Source organism: Rhinolophus hipposideros (assembly GCF_964194185.1).
Source record: "Rhinolophus hipposideros genome assembly, chromosome: 6".
Lineage (NCBI taxonomy): Eukaryota > Metazoa > Chordata > Mammalia > Chiroptera > Rhinolophidae > Rhinolophus > Rhinolophus hipposideros.
Genome location: NC_138052.1, coordinates 38,694,487 through 38,716,408, shown reverse-complemented (window position 1 = coordinate 38,716,408; position 21,922 = coordinate 38,694,487). Strand labels below are relative to the sequence as shown.

The following is a 21,922-nucleotide window of genomic DNA, read 5'->3' as shown; positions in this document are numbered from 1 at the left end:
AAAACAATCATATTTGCTAATATCACCATCAATATCATCAGATAAGTCCTGATGTATTGGGAAGCTATTAATGTCATGGGTGGCAGATGAAAGTTCTCTAAAATTCTAATTTCCTATTTACCTCAAATTTTATCACTGGCAACAAATATTGACAATTGTTTTCATTGAAGTGACAGGTTCACTTTCTTCATTATTAACAGCAGTCTGCCAAATATCTAAGTTGGAATAATAGTTTGGCTGGCAAGCATTCTTTCCGGTAAAAAATGATATTCTATAAAAAAGGGGGGGGGGCAGTTCAGCTCAAACCATCACAAAAGTGCTTTTACACCATAAAAATTGTACGTCAGTGTGCAGCAGAAATCCTCTATGCATATTTCTGATGTGGTCACACAGAAATTTTTTTTAAACATGTTTTCAAGAGTGTAGACTTAATAAAATTAGTAACTTTTACTGCTTCATCAAGGACAATCAAACGAAATTAACATTTTTCAAATTATTATGGGAAATGCTTACCGGTAAAAAATATAAGGACAACTAAACAGTTTTGTGACATTGTCTTGATAAGTGCTAAGGGACTAACAGTTTTACTCACCACTGCTTTGCATCATCAGTGCAAATGCCACCACAGTGAAATGGACACCAACATCTTTCACTATCAGGGAAAGGGTTTGACCTTAAGGACTGTCTGACAAGGTCTCAGGGACCTCTGTGGGTCTGTGCCTCACATTTGTAAAACCTCTGTTTTAATCTAATCTGTAACACTTTTGGATGGAGGGTCACTAAAACTTTATTTTAACATGTAAGAAGTTTACATTTTGTGAAAGAAGCTTCCCTTATGCTGTTGTCTAAGATACAGCAACAAAAAACATATTTCCTCCATTTTCATGTTTGCAGATGAGTTGTGATGCGCATTTAAAAATATGTATTAGCATAAAGATCAAATTTTCTCTCTCTATCAAACAGTTTGAGGGATTTCTTTTTTAACATCATTTCATATATGTTATGGCATTTTGTTTTGTTTTGAATTTGACACCAACAATGAGGAATTCATTGTAGTTTTGCAAAGAAGGAAACTGAACCATGGGATGTTTAAATTTTCTATATGTACCCAGATAAATATATATGAGTATATAGTATAGTTTCTGATTGTGAAGGTAATGATGAGCCCATGTGAGTATACAGACAAAAAGAAGAAAATGAAAATTGTTTCTAATCCTACTCAAAAAAAAAAATGATATCAACCTTTGGGTATATATCATTATAGTCTTATTCTACAATATTTAAAATTTTAATAAAATATGAGTGGTACTTTCTTATATTGTGTTTCATAATTATCCTTCATTTTAAACACAAATCTATTCTTATCAAGGGACTCAAAATCATGTTATTTGGTAATGAGTACCTATTTCCTTCAATTGCTATATTAAGAAAGTGACAATCAAATATGAGCATTTGTTAGAGGAAGAACCCTGACCGAACAGGGGCAGGCTCTACTCAAAATTTTTTGGCCTGACCTGACTCTGACTCTGTTTTGCTTTAGCTACATTGGTCTCCAAGCACATAAATATGTTTAGCGAATTAAATTAAAATTTAATTCCACTTTCCAAAAGCATAGAGTTCTACTAAGATCTACATAGCAAATAATTCTAACCAACAAAGATGCAAATTTCTTACAAAAAAGATAAAAAGTCTCATTCTTTTGTGGCAGAAGATACCCAAATGCCATTTTGGTACAGTATGAACCAACAGCTCCAAATAAAAGAGTAAGAATTTCCAAGAATGTTAGGTTCTCAGGACAATGATACACCTCACACAGTTATGTACTTTTTATCTCATGTGATGTCCACAAGAACCTCCTGAAGTAGGTATTATCCCTCATTTTACAGATGAGGACCCTAAAGCCCAATAATGTTGAGTAACTTGCCCAAGAATAAATAAGTGTTTAATCTTTTTTTTTCCTAAATCTAATGCATTTTCTTCCACCCCATATATACTTTAAATACTATGGGACCAATTAGAACAAATGGTACTACCGGGGGTGCCAAAAAAATGTATACACATGACTTGTATTCATCTTCTGTTATCGGTATATATTGAGTATTACAATTTAAATACAGTTTTTTCCTGTCTTAAAATGTATATACATTTTTTAGGTACCCTCTGTACACTGTCACTTAATAGATTAACTATTTTTAAAAAAATTAGACCGCTTTCTCGTATAACTCTTTAAAAAATACATCTCACATTTGAAGGTGGGGAATAAAGTGACTACATTAAAATTTTAAGGTATTTATCCAAAAACATTAGAAACAATTTCAAAAGAAAAACTACAATGAGGAAAAGTTAATATTCTTAAGAGGGAGTTTTCAAAATTAAGTTAGAAAATAAAAATATATCACAATAAGAAAATGAGCAAAGGATAGAAGCTGACAAAAGAAATGCAATGTCAATCAATATAAACAAGTCTTCATAGTCTTCATAGTAATAAAATGGAAATTAAAAATTAAATGAAGATGCCATTTTAACTAATCCTCTTGTACAGTTTTTCTTGTTTTCACTGATGCATCTGATATAAACTTTTTAGAAAGGAGTTTGATAATATTGACCAAAAGTTACCCAACAAGTTCCCTTCAAAGCATTGATTCTAAGCAAAGATATATCATAGTTTGCAAAGACGTATGTAGGAGGATAACTACACTATTTAATTACAGAAAGATGTCTGAAATAAATTGTCAGTGGATGATCAAATAAAGTATGATACATCTTATAAACAGCAAAATTTATGTTTTCATTTTCTTGTTTATACTTTTATATACAACTCAGATTTTCTTCAATGAACACGCATTATTATTTGAATCAGGAGAAAACCATATGGTGCTAGAGATATCACTAGCCAAATCTATGATCTGTCCTCAGTTCTGTGCTAGACTCCATGTGAAGTGATTTCTGTAAGAAATGACACTAGTGTTTAGTAAACACTTACTTTGCAAAGCTCATTGTGCTGTGTGTTTTGCACATTTTATCTCCTTCAAGTCTCACAACTGTATGACTAGGTAGATGCACTCTGTGGTCAGCACTTCGGAGTTTCAATGAAAGCCACTGCAAGATGCTAAACATATGAGAATAAGATTGCCTTCTGAGAGTTCAAGTTAAACGCAATCAATCAGAAAGGAAATATGAAGTTCCTTAGAAGTGACAGGCTGGCTCTTGGGCCCACCAGAACAAGTGTCTTATCATAGCTAAAAGAATGAACAGGCGTGGTAGGGTAGGGGAGTGCCAAGAAATGGGACTCCCAGACATGAGGATAGGCCTTAGCCAAGGAACCTCCACAGTTTTGAATCCCATTGGCTGCCATAACTTCCCAAACTTTTGTTAGCTGAGAACACAGATGAGAGAGGACCCAGGGGTGACGAAGAGCTCCCATTCTGGAGATGGCTGTATTGGAACATCTCAAACTGTACCAGTCAGTGCTGGGATCCTCCAGTCCCCCTTGTTCTAAACCCTGAGGATACGTCAGATTATGACTTGCTTTCCACCGAAGTCTACTGACAGTAACAAAATGACTATCCTTGCAGACACCAGACTTCTGGTCCCTTCTAGTTGAGCTCCATTTCTTAGTGTGAACGAATCCATAGCCATTCTGCTTTGCACATATAGTTGCTTCTTATTATTCATAGGTGTTCTGTTCTATAAAGGCTCCTTGACCACTGAATTTGTGAATGCTGAACCATGGCTCCTAGGGGGCACAGGGTTAGGTTCCTGTGAACCTCTGGTCATTTTTTTTACCAACTGATCGATACATAATTTTGTTTTCTGTGTGTTTGTGCTTAAAGGCACTATATATATATGGTTGATTCATCAACATTGAACTCACAGCCAACAGCCACTATAACTCGTGCCAGAACAAAGCTTGTCTAACACACTTATTTTCTCTGTAAGGCACATCATAGCCTAACTGCACTTAGAAAAACGAGACAGCACTTCAGCACTACAATTGACGGTAGTCCTAAAGAGCAAAAATCATCAACAAAAAGCACAAGAATGCAAAAACAAAACAAAACAAAACAAAACAAGAAAACATGGCACCACATAGACCAAGAAAAGGACACTTGTTTACAGTATAAGAGCTAAAGCAAGAATGCAAAGCCTTGTTTGACCTCAGCTGGGAGCATGTATATCAGGTGACTCAAATTTTTTGCCACTCTGTACACTTACATGAATGGCTGAGAAAGTACTGAGAGTATTGACTTGCGGGTTACAAAGAAATGTTAGCGAGTAGGTGACCTTGCAGAGATGGAATCCATGAATAATGAGGTCGGATTGTATACCTCAAGGAGATGAACTTGGTGAACAGGACCTTGACCCCGAAAGAAGTACCAGCTTTTCTTGTGCTGACCACACAGGCTTGTGAATCTGCAAAGCTGCTCTTACAAGAGTCAACCAGCTCTTCCCAGGCAGCACACCACAGCCTCCCCCGGGGCTAACCTTTTTGTCTCTGTATTTCTGCACCAGTGTTTCTCAAGCTTTAGGACAACACACATTGCTCAGCCTACCGCTAACATTTCTAACTTAGTAGGTTGGGAGTAGTACCCCAGATTTTGCATTTATAACAAGTTCCCATGTGATGACCACGCTATTGGTCCAGGGACTACCCTTTGAGAATGTCTGCTCTATACCAGGACCTCTATTTTACAAATGGAAATCCAAAGCTCAGAAGTGTTGAGTAACTTGCACAAAGTCTTATGCTCAGCTACTAACTGGCTTTCATAAAATGTGGCTGAATGAATGTATGATCAGCTCTTTTCTGTTCTACTGCAATATTTTTGGGGCAGATAACCTAACGTGGCATTCTTCCCATGTGTAAACTGTTTTAAGTGGTGGTTTTATTCCTAAGCTGGTCCACAACAATCTGTTCAGTCAGAGTAGAGTTGGGCTCTAGAATCAAGAGCTCTGCTTTGATTTTTGGCCCCTTGGCAAGCAGGGCTGGGAGTGCAAGAGGGAACAGAGAAGGAAGAAGAAGGCTCCTCTCTCAATCTTGCTACAGGATGACTCATACTTGATAACAGCTTAGGATATTGGAATACAAAGAGATTGTTGTCATGTAAACTTAATGGTGGATTTTGGTTGACAGGCAATCGAGTGTAATGATTACACACACACACACACACACACACACACAGGAGTGGGGAGTCTGATCACCTGATTATCTCTTATCTGAGCTTGAGCAAGTGTAAGACACACAGTAAGGTTCTAAGTGTTGGGTAATATGGTCAATTTGGAAGGGATGGTTGGGAGATGGTGACAACAACCTTAGCAATGAGACTCATAGCCAAGTTACAGAGTCAGGCACTTCAGAAAAATTCATCTTCATTTGAGGAAATAGGGTCATACTATTAAATCTGTTTCTTGTGTGTTATATCATATTTCATCAAGAATGTTTTCACATTTTACTTTTGCAGTAGTATTCCATACTTCTGCTTACCTACATTTGGATTTAAGCACATTTTGCCACTGACAAACGATGCTGAAAGATTCAATGAAATTGTGAAAAATCAGAAAATTTCTGCTAATATTGACACACCCGAAGGTGGATTTGATGCAATTATGCAGGCTGCTGTGTGTAAGGTATGTGGAGAGGAATAGTGTTTCACACTGATAACACAAATTTCTCCTCTATTAATGCATCTACTTTGAAAATCGTAGCTATCTTTCCTTTAATTGCCATATTTCTACATTTGATACTTTCCTTAAAACAAAATTTCTGTAAAATTTTTAATTCAATCATGTTAAAATGAGACTGTTCTTATGCCTAATCTTTGAATGATCTAATAAAATTTTAGTCATGTATGATTAATTTGTAAAGATTGAGATCAGATTAATTCGTTTTTGAGTTAACCATGGTGAAAAAAAGTGAAAGGCAGAAATTAATGAAAAAAGTAAAAAATGCTCTGAATCAGTATAAATCTCGACATATGATTTAGATATCTATTGTTTTGAACCAACAAAATCAGCATCCAAAGCCAGACTGTCTCTACAACAGCGTAGGAATACCACTCTTCCTAGACAACCAGACATGTGTCCACATGAATGACTCCTCTGTATTCAGATGACAGCTCTTCATGGAAAACATGAGGAAACAGACAGGGCTGAAGCTCCTAGAAGGTGGGAGGGCCAAGGAATTAGGGAAGGAGGGAAAAGGATAATCTTTTGTCCAAGTAAATCTGGACTAACATTAATTAAAGGGGAGAGATCTGCTAAGAAACAGCCAACAGGTCATATTAAATAGCAATACCTTTGGGTCATACTTTGATAAGCAATGCTTATCCTTTCAAAATTTTTGGTTGACATCAGTAGAAAAGAGAAATATATTCCTGAATGTTGGGTGACATTTTAAAAAAGCAGGCTTACACTGAGTCCATTTTATATTGCATTCTGACTAGTTTTTCTTCAGCTTGGATTTGGGATAATCTATGACCTCCCTCCCCTTATTTTTCTGGTAAATTGAAAGCTGGACAGTAAAAATAATTAACCACGTAAAAGTCAAGATCCACTGGATACTGATTACAGTGGAAACATTTTTTTCCTGAAGCATAAATCATCTGAAAATGTTATCCAGGGGAAAGCAAATGTCACAGAATTTTGTGTTTTTAATACATTAATATTATTAACTCACAATAGATGAAAAAGGCTTACCAGCAACCTAACTTTTATAACCTGAATGTGTCCAACCATAATTGATTCACTTTTAATAAGTGCCTCCTGTTGTTCCATACAAACCAAATGTTCCTTTCTCATGGTAGGAAAAAATTGGCTGGCGGAATGACTCCCTCCATCTCTTGGTCTTTGTGAGTGACGCTGATTCTCATTTTGGAATGGACAGCAAACTAGCAGGCATCGTCATTCCTAATGATGGCCTGTGTCACCTGGACAGCAAGAATGAATACTCCATGTCAACTGTCTTGGTATGTAACCTGTACTCTACACTGTTTTCAGGGCCACAAGGAGGCAAATGAAGCAATAATTACTGTAGTACATAGCAGATCAACCCAATGTGTGAGAAAACACTGCACCTTTTCTGATTTGAGATGAACAAATTTCCTTGTCTCAGTTCTCACCACTATTAGAGGTTCCCACTGGAACACAGCGGGTGCTGACTATTGTCTGAAATAGAATTGAGTTATGAAGCATGAACCTGAGAGGGTCATATTATCCTCATTTAACATTTGGGAAAATATGGTACAGAAAATTTGGGTGACTTCTTAAAATGACAATGCTGTAGAAGTTTATTAGGGAAGAGAAAGATGGCAGAGGGGAGAGAAGAGAAAGAGACAGAGACAGAGAAAGAGAAAGGGGAAGGGGAAGGGAAAAGGAAAGGGGAAGCAGAAGAGAAAGAGAACCTAGAATTCTAATATCAGATTGGAAAAAACTAGTCTCCAAAAAAAATAATTCAATGAGATAATGTATATAAATACTTTATGCAGTGCTGGCAATTACTTTTTAAAAATCTAATGGTTCATAAATTACCTGCTACCATTCCTTGCCTCAATTTCTAAACTTCAATGTGAATGTTTTCCCCTAACCTGTGATCAATAGCATTCCCCAAACATATATTCTTTAGTCATGTAAACTGACTTTCCACATTACAAGATCTATGAGGGTAGCCACATTTTGTTTTTTAGTCAGTGAGGATAAAAAATTGTGAGAAATTAATCCCTTTTTCTTTCTTTTTTTTAATTAAAGTTTATTGGGGTGACAATTGTTAGTAAAGTTACATAGATTTCAGGTGTACAATTCTATAATACATCATCTATAAATCCCATTGTGTGTTCACCACCCAGAGTCAGTTCTCCTTCCATCACCAAATATTTGATCCCCCTTACCCTCATCTCCCTCCCCCCACCCCCTCTAACCCTCTGGTAACCACTAAACTATCGTCTGTGTCTATGAGTTTTTGTTTCTCATTTGTTTCTCTTGTTCTTTTGTTGTTTTTGGTTTATATACCACATATCAGTGAAATCATATGGTTCTCTGCTTTTTCTGTCTGACTTATTTCACTTAGCATTATACTCTCAAGATCCATCCATGTTGTCACAAAGGGTCCTATTTCATCTTTTCTTACCGCCGAATAGTATTCCATTGTGTATATATACCACAACGTCTTTATCCATTCATTTATCGAAGGACATTTTGGTGAATCCCTTTTTCATTACCTTTTTCTTGCAACTATTCAAATGTCCCTTAATAGATATCTTGGGAAAAGCAGGACCATAGAAGCAAACACGACCTGTTACCTATTATAACCTTCTCATCTAATAAACATTCAATTCATTCTTGCTCAATAAGTTGCTACAAATGCATAGAAGCCATGGACTATTTCCACTTCTGCCTGTAACATAGCCCCTTGTGTTCTTTGAGCACTTCCTGTGCACTCAATACAAGGCCAGACTCCTGGGGCCAACAAATAATAGGAGGTGATACCTGGCCTTGAGGAATTTATAATTCCCACAGTATAATTGTGGGAATTAAACCAACTGATGTGGCTCAAATAGGAATCGTATATGCCCACCTATGAAGGGGGCTACATAGTGTGATACAGGCTACACGTGCACAGCAGTTGAAAGGTTCTAGAACGTGTGGTGATGAGGAGGGGCCAGCATTGGAGGAATTCATGCTTAAGGGTGATGGATGTTTAGTGTTGGGCAGTTGACAGCAAGGGAGACTGAAAATGCCAGGCTCAGGAAGATTTATATTATCTGGGTTCTACTGTTATCTACTAATAAAAATCCAAATGGCATGGAAAGCACATACTACAGAGCCAGATTTGCAGTTGGGTTATTTACCTGAGTATTTTAGGCAAAACTATTATTTTCCCTCAATTTGAATCTTGTACCTAAAGAAGACATTAAACAAAAATACTCCAGAAGTGCTGGGAATGTGGGAACACACCACATTAGTGTACAGTGTCCCTCCACTTTGGCAGATTTCTGACATAATGGACAAATTCTCAGTTTAATTGTTTGCAGGCTACTCTTGCACTTAAGTTTCCTCTTTGTACATTATCCCCATTTGGAGTCATCCAAGAGGCAAATGTGCTGCATGTTTTTGAGCCTTGGAAAGTAAAGGCCATCTTCAGATTTGATTATTAATCATGTCTTTATTTTTTAAAGTACCCATATCACTTGTGAATGAATGTGTCAATGGAACAGAGATACAATGTGTTTTCCTCTGTCCTGTGAAAATATTGCAGGATCCCATAAAACTGATTAGTGACATCAAAAAGGCAATAAGATCAAACCCAAAAACTGGTACAGAAATGTCTCAAATCAGAGGGTCATAGGAATTATAGTGTGTCAGCCTCAGCATGCTGTCCCTTCCTCAGCTCTCATCCCACTTCATACAATTTCAGTACGAGATGCAGAGCTAAAGAGTTACTCAGTGCCATCTGTCATTGTCTACCCGCCCCTCCCTCCACTCTAACATTCCCTCTAACTTGAGCCTGCTGGCAAGTGGCACTCAGAAGAAGAAATGTGTCTCTACCCTTGAAAATATGACACACCACAAGTCGTTAAATAAATGTCAAGTGATCTTCTTAGAAGTAGCAGAGAATAATATACCACATTGACAGGCACTGACCCTTAGGAATTAATTGGATTTACAAGATTTAGGAAACAACTATTAAACCAATTAAGTAAATAATGCTAACTGTGTATTTATTGACTTAGAGTGGTAGACACAACAATGCCTGAGAGCATTGACATGCCAAACGCAGTAAGTTATCTTTGAAAGAAACATTTCTTTCTCTATTTTGCATACTCTTGTTAAGATGATACTTAAAAATATGTATGTTAATTTTAGGAATATCCAACAATTGGACAACTCATTGATAAACTGGTGCAAAATAATGTGTTACTGATCTTTGCTGTAACCCAAGAACAAGTTCATTTATATGAGGTAAGCAAACAGAATGCAGGAAATTCCTTCAGGGAGGTTATTCAACATGAAACTTGACCATTAACTCTGTGAGTTTAATGCATGGGCTACCATTAGAAAATCATTAACACAAGCCAGCCAGGCTGGACACTTGACAAGTGGATTCAGTTACCGTGTGAAACTTAAATTATAAACATGGAGGTACAGAGGGGCGTGGGGGACAGATGGTGGGACAAGGAAGAAAGAGTTATGGAAACGAAAAGGTAAGTTGGAAGAGAGTACTAATAACCATAGCACCACCTACCTCATGGAAAATTAGTCTGTCTTTCCTTGAACTATTTCATCTGATGAGAAGGGCGTTAACAGAAAGCAGAGAAAATTATGAGAATGGGAGGAGAATTGACTTTAAATGCTCTGATATTTGCAAGTTAGATACATAGGAATCTAATAACATAGGAAATACGTAAGTAAAGATACAACTCAGGCTGTTGAGAAGGGAAAAGTTGAAAGAAAAAACCTTGTTAAATGGAACCAAAAAAATAATTTCCCCCTTAAAGTAGCTGGATTTGAAGTTCAAGTTTTGGGATAGAAATGCCAAATGCAGAAAGAGAACTCTTTCGTGAGATGAAATAACATTGGTAAACCAACACATAAACTGTAAGGTGCATATGCAAACACAAAAGATTTCTGTGGTTTCTTTCCAGCCTAAGAAAAACAATATGTCAAAATGCCATGAACCAGACTACCAGCAAATGGTTTACGCTTCATGATTTACACCTAACTGATTTACTCTTAGTGTCACAGAGAAGTAAGGAATCTCTAGCGTGAGGCCTAGAAAATGTAGAGAAAATAGGTGTACATCAACTTGTCTTTGACTTCTACGCAGAAGTTTTAAATATGACTAAATTCAGAGTCTGGTCTCCCTTTCCTTTTGAAAGGACCTCTTAACTCGCTTGGTGACTTTACAGGGCTCAGAAAACACTGAGATTATTTCACAGAGGCTTTGATTAAAACCACTCACGCTAAGGACAGTGCAGCCAATGAACTTGCATCAGGTTCTGTAGAAAGGATCCAGGAGGAGATCCTATCTTGCATTTTTAATGAGAGGAGGGTATTGTACTCCAGGTGAGATTGCCTTCTGCTGAAAACCAAGGAAGTCCATTGCAATCAAGCTGCATACTCGAGGCCTTTGTTCTACTAAGAGACCATGTGGGTTCACCTGATCTGGGCATTTTCTTAAGGCTCTTTAGTATGGGATACTTGTTTCCAGTGGTTTTAAGTAGTAGAGCCGAGGTAAAGATTTAGAAAAAATATACCACAAATACAATAGTGAGTCTATTCTGCCTTTGATCCTTAAGGCTAGTGTGAGAGGACCCTGGGGGTCTCAACACCTCCTCCAAAGCAGGGCTCCTGTTTAGAAGGGGGAGGCGGAGTTGCACAGAACTTTTTCTTTAAAGGAAAGTCTGGGAAATGAGACTGATGATCCTGAACACAGATGCCCGTAAATAACTCACTTTGGGTATAGTCTTTAAGACTCACAACTCACTTACGTATACATGCCTCTTCAAAACTACTATTAAAAAGACAGAGGAAAATAACTACATGGCAAAACAGGACTTGTCAGATTTAAGCTAGTTGCCTCCCTCGTTCCTCTGTTGCAACGGAAATGATTATTTCCAAGGAAAACACCAGATGAGAGCCTGCCTCTAATGGAACAGCAGGACATTTATTTTGCCTGCCGACTAATCTCATTATGAGGTGAATTATGTTCAGTCATGATCTGTGGTTTTTACCATCCAGGCTCTACTAAATTCAAAGGGACATTTTCAGGGAGCCACAGAGTGGACCTGGTCCTCAACCCACTCTATGACTCTGGTTCTTTCATTATTTTATTTTTATTTTGTTGGCCTTACCATTCTATCTGCATTAGTGGGGCAGGCGGCAGCCTGGTCTAAAGATAATGACAGTAACACAGCACTTCCCTGAAGGCTTCACACAGCATGAAAATGCTGATCTCTTGCTTTATTGATAATGAAAACTGAAAATAGACCAATAATGGCTCGTGTGGCTTTTCCATTTAAATCTCTTAGAAGGAGCCCTATGTGTGCAGGAGCCTTGTGCAACCTGATGTTTGGATAGCTGTGATAGATGAACATAACTACCAAAGAATCACTGAAAAATAAAACCAGAGATAGGATAAATAAAGCAACTAAGTGGTTGGATTTAATGGAACTTCCAGAGGGCAAATTGCTTGCCCCAGTTCTGTGTTAAGCATAGTTAGGTGCATTCATCCTGGGCAGGGGATGGGTCAGGTTCAATGGCAGCCCCGTCTTACAGCAAATAAGATTTGTGTTGTCCATTCATGAAATGGAGGAAAATGACTATTCTTTTGGCAAGTTTGGTGAGATGCTTTGGACTGCCCAGACGTGTAGTGTTGCTGTACTTTGTGGTAACAAAAATGAACAAAGAATGGAAAGGATAAAATAAGCAGGTTCGCCTTCAGTTCAATATAACAGCAGTGTACAACCCAGACTCCAGCAAACAGATAATTTTGAACAAACTTGTTATTATGAATAGTTTCCTGTTGGTCCAATTATAGGGTTCAAGAGATAATGATAGATAATAGACTGAGCAGTAGGTAGTATATTACATTCTAGTGCTAACTACCATTTTGATTCAGGATTCAATTATCCGAGCTTAAAAAAAAATGTTTTTACCTCCTCTGTTGTTTTTAAATGTTTACTGTTAATTTATATTAAGGTAGTATCAGGCTATTAACCCCAACTGTCTAATTTGACTAGTCTTTCCTTCCTAGTGAGATATTGAGATAAAAAGCAATTAAATCAGCGTTCTTTAGTACATTGGCAAATCATATTATTAATCACCTGGGATTATGTGCAAGATTTAAAATATCCTATATCTTTAAAAATGTCTACATCTGTCTGGAAAAGATGGGTTTTTATGCAGTTAATAATAATTATTATTATATGAGCTGGTATTTATGATGTAATGTTGAAACATAGCACTTAGAAAGTAAACAAGATATATTGGTAATAGACACGTCCAGTTTAGTCACTAATGTCTGTGACCACTAATTGATGTCCCTATGGTTAATAGACAGAGTGACATGTCTCAAGCATAGGGATAGGGGACCCAGGCAGGTTTTTATACTACTGAAGGGCCCTTCTCCCTGGAGGTAAAAAGCCCTCGATAATCAGCTCTTTGAGGAGAATGGTGTCTTGTTCATCTTTCTGTTTCGGCCAATTTTCAATATACAGTAGATTCTTGGGAAATATTTGTTGAATGAGTTTTTTAAAAAATGCAATGCGGACACATCATCTTTTCTTGAATTGGGTCAAAGTTTCTAAATAGAGACTTAGAGTTTTGGGTGACAGATACCTGTCAAGGTTGAGGGAGCCCGTGTACAAGAGCAGGTAGGGGGGCCTAGCCCTTTGCTACGATCCCTGCAGCCCTGGCTGTCCCTCCTCCCCACTCTTCCACTTGGGCACCGGAGAGGAAAGGAACACTCTGCCATCAGTCTTTGGACCAACCCACTGAATAAGCTCCAGAGCTTTCCAAGGCCATGAAAGGAAAATCCCTGAGCAATGGCCCTCTTGATGGTCGATATATCTAAAAACGAGCATAAAGACTGGCCACAATATGCTCTGAGCCTGATGTTCTCGTGTGGCTTGTGAAAATTATCGACCATAGACAAGTTTCAATTTTTCAGGAATCAATAACCCAGTTTTTATTTCACTCCTTTTTTCTTCTTTTTGCTCATCTTTTGAGCTTTTCATGGCAGCAAGAGAGCTGAAAGGAGGCAGAGAAATTAGGGAGGAAGATAAAACAGAAATTGGATCCTTCTGCTATTTGTTAGCCTGTTCTGTATTGTTTTGTTTTATAATGTTCACTGTTGGAAAAGATGAAAACAATTTTGCTGTGATGAAAATCCCTTTATCTCTGGCTTTGGTTTTTATAAACAAAACAAAACAACAACAACAAAAATGACCTTCAGCTTTAGTAGTCAGTGACTAAGCCGGGAGGGAGGAAATCACTGAGAAGTCCAGTGACCTTTGCACAGATAAAATATAGGTAGATGTAATATAGCTAATTTTAGGGCATGGTCTAGAAAGTTGTTTTTTTATCCTATCAACCCCATCCTGTAAGGGGCTATTCCACATTTATGCTTTTAGTGAAAATAAAATCATCAAAGAATAAAATGACAATTTGTGGATTATGAGAAATATCCATGGAGTTAATAAATTGTCCTTAATCCAGGTGTCATGGAAAAGCATTTTGATTTCTCTTTAATTGATGGTATCTGGAAACAAAAAATGAAGAGAGACAGCTACCTACACTTTCCTCATTAATAAAAACTCCTCTTAGAAAGAGAGCATTTGGAAATAAAACTCATGTCCTCAGATTATCAGAGCAAGACTGCTAGTATTTTCTAGTCTAATTAATAAATAACAACTATTAATAGTCATCAGTAGCTACCCTTTAGATTCCACATGGTATTTTTCTTTTAAAGATCTCAAAGCTCATAATCCAGAAAATAAACACAAATAAAGGGAAAAAACTATACAGATTAAAAGTAGGGTCTTAATAAGATGCCCTATTAGGCCAACCCATGTAGAAATACAACACGGAATTTCAATACAAGGCCTAAATATTTCAAGATTTACACAATACCCAGAATGTCTAGCACATCATTGAAACCAATGTGCTATTGACTGCATTCATTCATTCATTCATTCATTCATTCATTCATTCCTTTATCCATTCATCAAACATTGCCTGAGATCCTCCCATGAGCCAGGGTTTCTGATTGAGGAGAATAAAACACAGTGCCTGTCTCAAGAAGTCTCATAGACCATTAACAGACTTGTAAACCAATAATTTGCCTAAAGAACAAGATAAGGACATTTTAGAAGTTGTGTTCTGGAAAAAGACTCCAAGGCAGAATTTTACTGAGGGGCCAGAGTTTTCATATTCGTCCATGTTTTTACTCCTTTTCTATTCACCATTGTTGTTACAAGGGGCAGCAAATTAATTGGCAATCATAAACTGCCTGTGATGCTTACAGTATCATAGTGTTGGACTAAGCCTTTCACTTTATAACAGTGGAAACTAAAGACCAGAGATGATATGCAACTATGACTACGAAAAAAACAGGGAAAGTTTGCTGAAGTTTGTTAGGTGGCAGACTAGGGTTAAGTCATTTTAACTCATTTTATCATTTAATCTCTTTTATGGGCATAGATCCCAAAATAACCAAGCAAGTTGCATAGGAGAGTCAGGATTTGACCACAGGCAGCTTGAGTCCACAGCTGAGGCAAGTTGCAATTGAACCTGGGCTGCTATAGTAAAAGAACATGCTAATTTCCAGGCACTAGACAACCAGCGAAGCAGCTTTTTAAAGAAAGTAACTGACTTTGATAGTCACTGAGCAGTGAAAGCCCAGAGTCTAAGGGTGGAGCAGAACTGCCTGACAGATGAACCAATAGGCGAAATTCTTATAAATGGCAAAGTCCTCTGAGGCCCGTAAACACTAGGGTTCTTGGATGTTGCTGTTAATTTAGATGAATACGGCAAATATGTGGACTTGAAAAAAGACTTGGATTCTGCCTTGTGGTTACTTAAGCACTGAGTGGTAAGAATAGGCCAAGGAGCTTGAGATCATGGGCCAACCATCTAAAACATCTACCATCTATGGTAATCGCCATCTACGGTTCCAACCAAAAGGGGAAGGAGACTCATGGTCTGATACAGGCTATAGGTTTATTATGATATAGTTCAAGCACACAGAAAAACAGAGGAATGTAATGAACAGCCATATACCTGCTACCCAGATCTCTCAAATCTTAACATTTTGCCTCCATATTTGCTTCAGATTTTTTAGAAAAGTAAAACATTTCGGATATAATTGCCTGCAGTTTGACTGCCCAACTCTGACCCCTCCCTTTATTTCCATAGAAATATAAGTATCCTGAACTTAGTGTTTCTCATTCTCATGTTTAGTTTTTGTACTATTAAAAGTATATATGTAGATCCATAAATAACGCCATAGTTGTGACTTACAAGTTTAATGTCATATTATTTCTACAGTTTGTTTTTTGACTCAATGTTATGTTTTTGGTTGTTGTTTTTTAAATTATGGTAAAATATACATAAAGAAATTTACCATTTTAACCATGTTTAAGTATATAGTTCTGTGGCATTAAGTACATGCACATTTTTGTGCTCAGTGTTATGTTTTTGAGGCTTATCCATGGAGCTGTGCAGAACTCTCATTTACTCTGTCCCACTGCTATGCATATTCCACCAAGTGTATTTACTGCAGTGGGTTCCTTCTGCAGCGGAGGGCATCGGATCATTTCTAATTGTGCAGCATTACAAATGTTACAGCCATGCACATCCTTGCACACATGTTCTCTATTGAGGATCCCTTTCTAGAAGTGAAGTTTCCTGGTCACAGGGGAATGGCGTCCTCAACTCGACTGGATGTGTCCAAGTTGCTTTCCAAAGTGCTGTATCAGTTATTCTCCTATCAACAATGTGGGAATGTGGCTTCCTGCACGCCTCCCCCCCCCAAAAAAAAAATACCACACACTTACAATTATTTTTTCCGATGGCAAAATTAACACATTATTTGAAAGAAAAAATAAGAGCAAAGATACAGAAAAGCACAAAGAAGAAAATAAAGATCACTCAAAATTCACCACTCAGACATAGCTAACCATTCCTGACATTTCAGAATAAGTCCTCATTTTTCTTTGCATATATTTACATATTTTAACATAATTGTCATTGTATTGTACATATTAAGTATGTTCAAATTTTTTTGAATGAGTTTACAGTCTTATAAAGGCATAAAATTTAAATTGCATTTAGTTATGTGTCAAACAATCACTTTTATTGACAAGAACAACATTAGATAAAATCAAGGTCGTTCTACAAAATTCTGAATCTGTGGTTGCTATATTTATAGGGTGTCTGCATTAAAATAAAAACAAACTTGCTCCCCTCCCACCAGCAGCTCCAGAAGATCACAATTATTACATTTTTACTTTCCAGGTTACTTCTTTACATATTCATGATACTTTTCAGGTTACTTTTATACAGGTTCATGTGATAACTTTAATAGGAACAGGAAAACATTTCTAGCATCTGTTTTTTTATCCCTTGAAAGCACCCTGCCACCCCCACCCCAGGTGAGGACCCTAACATCTGTGAACAAACTCAGTTTCTGCAAAGGTTTCTCTCCATTCTGCAAAGTGTTCAAAGCTGAATTATTACCCTCCTTATGCTTCTTGGTGCCCCACAGGATACAATCACTCCTGTTTAACTCAGTTACCCATCTACCCCCTGCAGTTTTCCCTACAGTATCAGTTGGCCACTCCTGTTGGTGCCTGCAAGGCTGCCCCAAATTACAGCTATGCTAAAAGGAAGCTCACCCCAGCTGGAACCACCATGCAGGAGTCCAACTGCAAGCAAGCACTCTCCACGTGGTAGAGCCTGTTAAAACAGTTGCATATGGCCTCAAGGCACAAAGGACAACCTAAACTGACAGTCCCCTGGACATAAGAAGAGTTTGGGAGGAGGCATTAAATATTTAATTTTGTGCCTAATTATCTGAAAGACCCCAAAGTATGTTACAAAGGGGTTAGTACTAATTATAGTACAGTTCAATATTCCATTACCCCTGTAGTATTGAATCTTCAAAAAGTAAACAGAAAATTTTAGAAACAGAAAATATTGTTGAGCTTGAACAGTTTGGGCACACTTTATTCATTAATTCAGGCATTGACATATTTTGTTTTTTTGTAGGGTTGCCAGATTTAGCACATGAAAATACAGGATACCCAGTTAAATTTGAATTTCAAAAAAACAACAAATAATTTTTAGTATAAGTATGTCCCATACACTATTTGAGGCACATTTACACTAAAAATTTTGGAAAATTTACTAAAAACTGAAAACTGGAAAAAAAAAAAAAAGAGTAGTGCACAGGAATGGAGAAGACTGGGAACTTACTTCACTAGGATCTTCAGGGAAGACCCCTTTTAAGGAGTGATTGATTATGAAGCAGCAACCTGAAGTTTGAGGAGTTTTCCAGAAGAGAATGTAGGTGCAAAGGCCCCAAGGCAGTAAAGGACTCAATGATCAGCATGTTTGAGAAACTGTAAAAAGGCTAGCCAGCCTGATGTGAGCTGTGGTAGAAGGAGATACGGTGGGAGAGGAAGGCTAAAACCAGACCTTCAGTCTTGAAGGCCAAGGCCAGCAAGCATGGTGCTATTCCATGGGCAGCAGGCATTCAAAGACCACCACTTTTGTTGTTGAATAGAGAATAGATGTCTTAGCTGTCAACAAAATACTGGACTATAACTGAGGACCCCTTTCTGAATTAAGGGTGGACAGGTTCAAAAACATAACACTTTTTTTTTTTTTTTCCAAATTGCCACAGCCCTTCCTGGACAGACCATCCTATACCAGTCATGCGTAAACTTTGGTGCTCATTAGAATTGCCTAGAGAGCTTTCTGAAAAAAAAAACCCAATGCCCATGCCATCCCTTGACCAATTAAATCAGTAAGAGATCCAGCCAGGCATCAGTGTTTTCTCAAGTTTCCCCTGGTGGATCACCTGGGAAGCTTGTTTACATGAGGACTGATTCAGGAGGTCTGGACGGGGCCCTGGGATTCTGCATTTCTCCCTAGCCCCAGATGATGCTGATGTTGGTGGCCCACCCATCACACAGCAAGTAGCGAGGGCCAATACCCTTTAGCAGTTCTCGTGCCTACACCTGCTTCCTCTTCTCTGTTCCCCTTCGTTGTGTTCCTACTAGCCATCCTTCACAGTTTTATTACCTGCCTGTTGCAACTGCAAAACACAAAAAGCATGCTAATGAACCCAACATCGCTTCCCATTTTCGAAGAGCTTTCTAAAGCTTTGGGATTTGCATTCACCACCCAAGGTCTGCGATTCCCCCTCAAAAGGTAGGGTAATCTTATTAAGAGATGATCTTCGGTATCGGTATCGTCAGTAACAAATTTTCCATGTAGCCTCTTTGTTCTCTAAGTCCATTCCCCACCGCCTCTTTGTACTTGTTTGTCTCAGAACACTCACACGCGGGTGGGTCCATTTGTCTTTCCTTATCACTCTGTTACTGCTGCTGAGCACTCACTCAGCTGTGCGCTACGGCTTCTTGGCTGACAAGATAATTACATTCTGGGGCAGACTGGTAGTGCTCAAAAGTTCCGGAGCTTACTACTAGTCATTGCTGGTGCAGACTTCAAGACCAAGCACCTGATCTAATTAATTAGCACACTCCCATCGCAGCCTGCCTGATGGTGGAATGCTGACAATTGAAAGCCTGAAGGCAAAGCAGATATCACGCAACTCAGAGACAGACATTCAAGCTACCTTGTGCCAGAAACAATTACATATTCTTTTTGGAATCTTGGGTGTCCTAGTAACACATTCGAGCCTAGGGGTAAACTTTTGCATAATACTGGGAACCCTGCATTTACCGATAATGAACAGGAGAGCAAGAGCCCGCGGAATAAAACCTCACAAGAATGAAAAACCTCAAGGGAAGAAAGCCTTCTGATTGCCTTCAGAAGGCGGACTTGTTTCAGCAAACCCAGCCCGCCCCTAGCTCTGGAGGAAGCACACTGCTTGACAAAAGCAAGGCTTCACCAGCAAAGAGCTGTTTTCCTTTGACCAGATAAATAGCACAATACAGTCCCCCATGGGGAAAAAAAAAATTATCTCTACAGTTTTTCTACTTCCTACATTTCTTTCAAGATGTAGCCTTTCAGTTTGAAAGTGATTACAACCACAAGCTTTTTTCTTCCTTTCTTTTTGCTTCAGGGAAGAAAGTGTCCTATAGTCTCTAAGCCCCCACAGGTAAATATAAGGCATTATTATTTTAGCTTTCTAATGAGACTCACCCTCTATGGCTGTTTGCATTTGCATTTGCACCAATTACTGGCTCTGCCGGTGGAGCAGAGAGAGCACTGGCTTTGGAGTCAAGACCTTCTACCACTGTCCTGCAGAGCGGCCTGCGAGGTCTCTGATCCCGTTCCCCACACAAGAATGCAGGATGTGGCTAAGCAAAAAAGGAACACCCATGGAGCCATAGGTAGGGGAGTCATACCACTATAATCTTACTGGAGGCTGGATTCACACAACGTGTGACCTGCTGTCCGCTTTTCTGCCTGCCAACAAACTCCTTGCTAACTGTAATCCACTATGCTAACTGCAATCCACTATGCTAACTGCAACCGCACTTGCCAGCCACCATCTTCTTGCTAGCCCCCATTTGCGGTTAGCGTAGCCACAGCAATTATATTAGTGGCCCATGGCTCACTGGTTACAGCTGACGGCCAACTAGCCACAGTTGATGGCCATCCAATCACAGTTGATGGCCATTTATTACCCGAGCCAGCACCCTTTAGCGTGAGGCCAAGAGCCTGGAAATTGCACTCCTGGCTCTGTCCCCACAATCACTTATTAGCTCTGTGACTGAACAAGGAACTGACTTCTTCAGCTAAAACTAAGAATTTAAAGATTAAAGAAATCAAAAGAACCCTGGCAGAATGTTGTGGATTGAAGTGTATCCCCTGAAAGACACTTTAACATCCTAATGCCTAGTACCTCAGAATGTGATCTTACTTAGAAATAGGGCTTTGCAGATGTCACTAGTTAAGGCAAGGTCATACCTGAGCAGGGAAGATCCTTAATCCAGTATGACTGGTATCCTTCTGAGAAAAGACATGAGACAGAGACAGGAGGGAGAACACCATGTGATGATTGAGGCAGAGATTAGAGTGATTCATATTCAAACCAAGATTTGCCAATGACCACCAGAAGTTAGGCAGAGGCAAGGACAGAGTCTCCCCTTCAGGTTTCAGAGGGAGCACAGCTCCGTTGACACTTTAGACTTGAACTATGAGACAATAAATTCCGCGTTTCCCCAAAAATAAGACCTAGCCGGACCATCACCTCTAATGCGTCTTTTAGAGCAAAAATTAATATAAGACCTTGTCTTATTTTACTATAGTGTAAGACCAGGTCTATAATATAATATAATGTAATGTGATGTGATGTGATGTGATGTGATATGATATGATATGATATGATATAATATAATATAATACCGGGTCTAATATAATATAATATAATACAATACAATGTAATATAATATAATATAATATAATATAGTATAGTATAGTATAGTGTAATGTAATGTAATATAATATAATATAGTATAGTATAGTATAGTATAATATAATGTAATATAATATAATATAACATAATATAATATAATATAATATAATATAATACCAGGTCTTATATTAATTTTTGTTCCAAAAGATGTATTAGAGCTGATGGTCCGGCTAGGTCTTATTTTTAGGAAAACACAATTTCTGTTTTAAGCCACCCAGTTTGTGGTACAGCAGCCCTAGGAAACGAACACATCCAGTTGACTTAGGCTTACTCTTTAACCTCTCTCAGGCTCACCTATGACATCACTAGACCAGGACAGCCATTGCCAGGGATCCTTCAGTCACTGGCCTGGTTAAAAGATCTGACTCTAGGGCAGAGCATAGCAGATGGGTCCAGCTCTACTACTTCCTGGCTGGGTGACCTCAGGCAAATTAACTAAACTATCTGGGCCTCAGTATCTTGGCAGTAGAACAAGGATAATAATGGTACCTAAATAATAGAGCTTCTCTGAAGAATGAAAGAAATGACACTGCCAATTACAACTGTTAGCTCTACAAGTTATTCTTTCACAGATGATGGTAGGAGGAGAGTTCTGGGCACCTTTAGCCCAGGTGGGATGTGGGCTCATTGCACCAGAACAATGAGCTATGTGGAACCAAGGAGGTAAAGGGCAATGTGATTCCCCTCCCTGGGCATTCCTGCCACTTTCCCAAGGCTGTCCCAGAATCCCCATGACAAGATATGCTCCAGGAGCTTGGG

The 21,922-nt window shown here is 38.4% G+C and overlaps 1 protein-coding gene across 2 annotated transcripts in view; it reads left to right on the top strand.

The window, feature by feature from the left end:
• ITGB6 (integrin subunit beta 6) overlaps positions 1-21,922 on the top strand; it is a 128,559-nt gene that overhangs the window by 68,342 nt on the left and 38,295 nt on the right. For both annotated transcript variants that reach the window (XM_081051693.1, XM_081051692.1), the window contains 3 exons: positions 5,460-5,625; positions 6,801-6,962; positions 9,856-9,951. In XM_081051693.1, the coding sequence (XP_080907819.1) occupies positions 5,460-5,625; positions 6,801-6,962; positions 9,856-9,951 (424 nt within the window). The remainder of the gene's footprint in view (positions 1-5,459; positions 5,626-6,800; positions 6,963-9,855; positions 9,952-21,922) is intronic.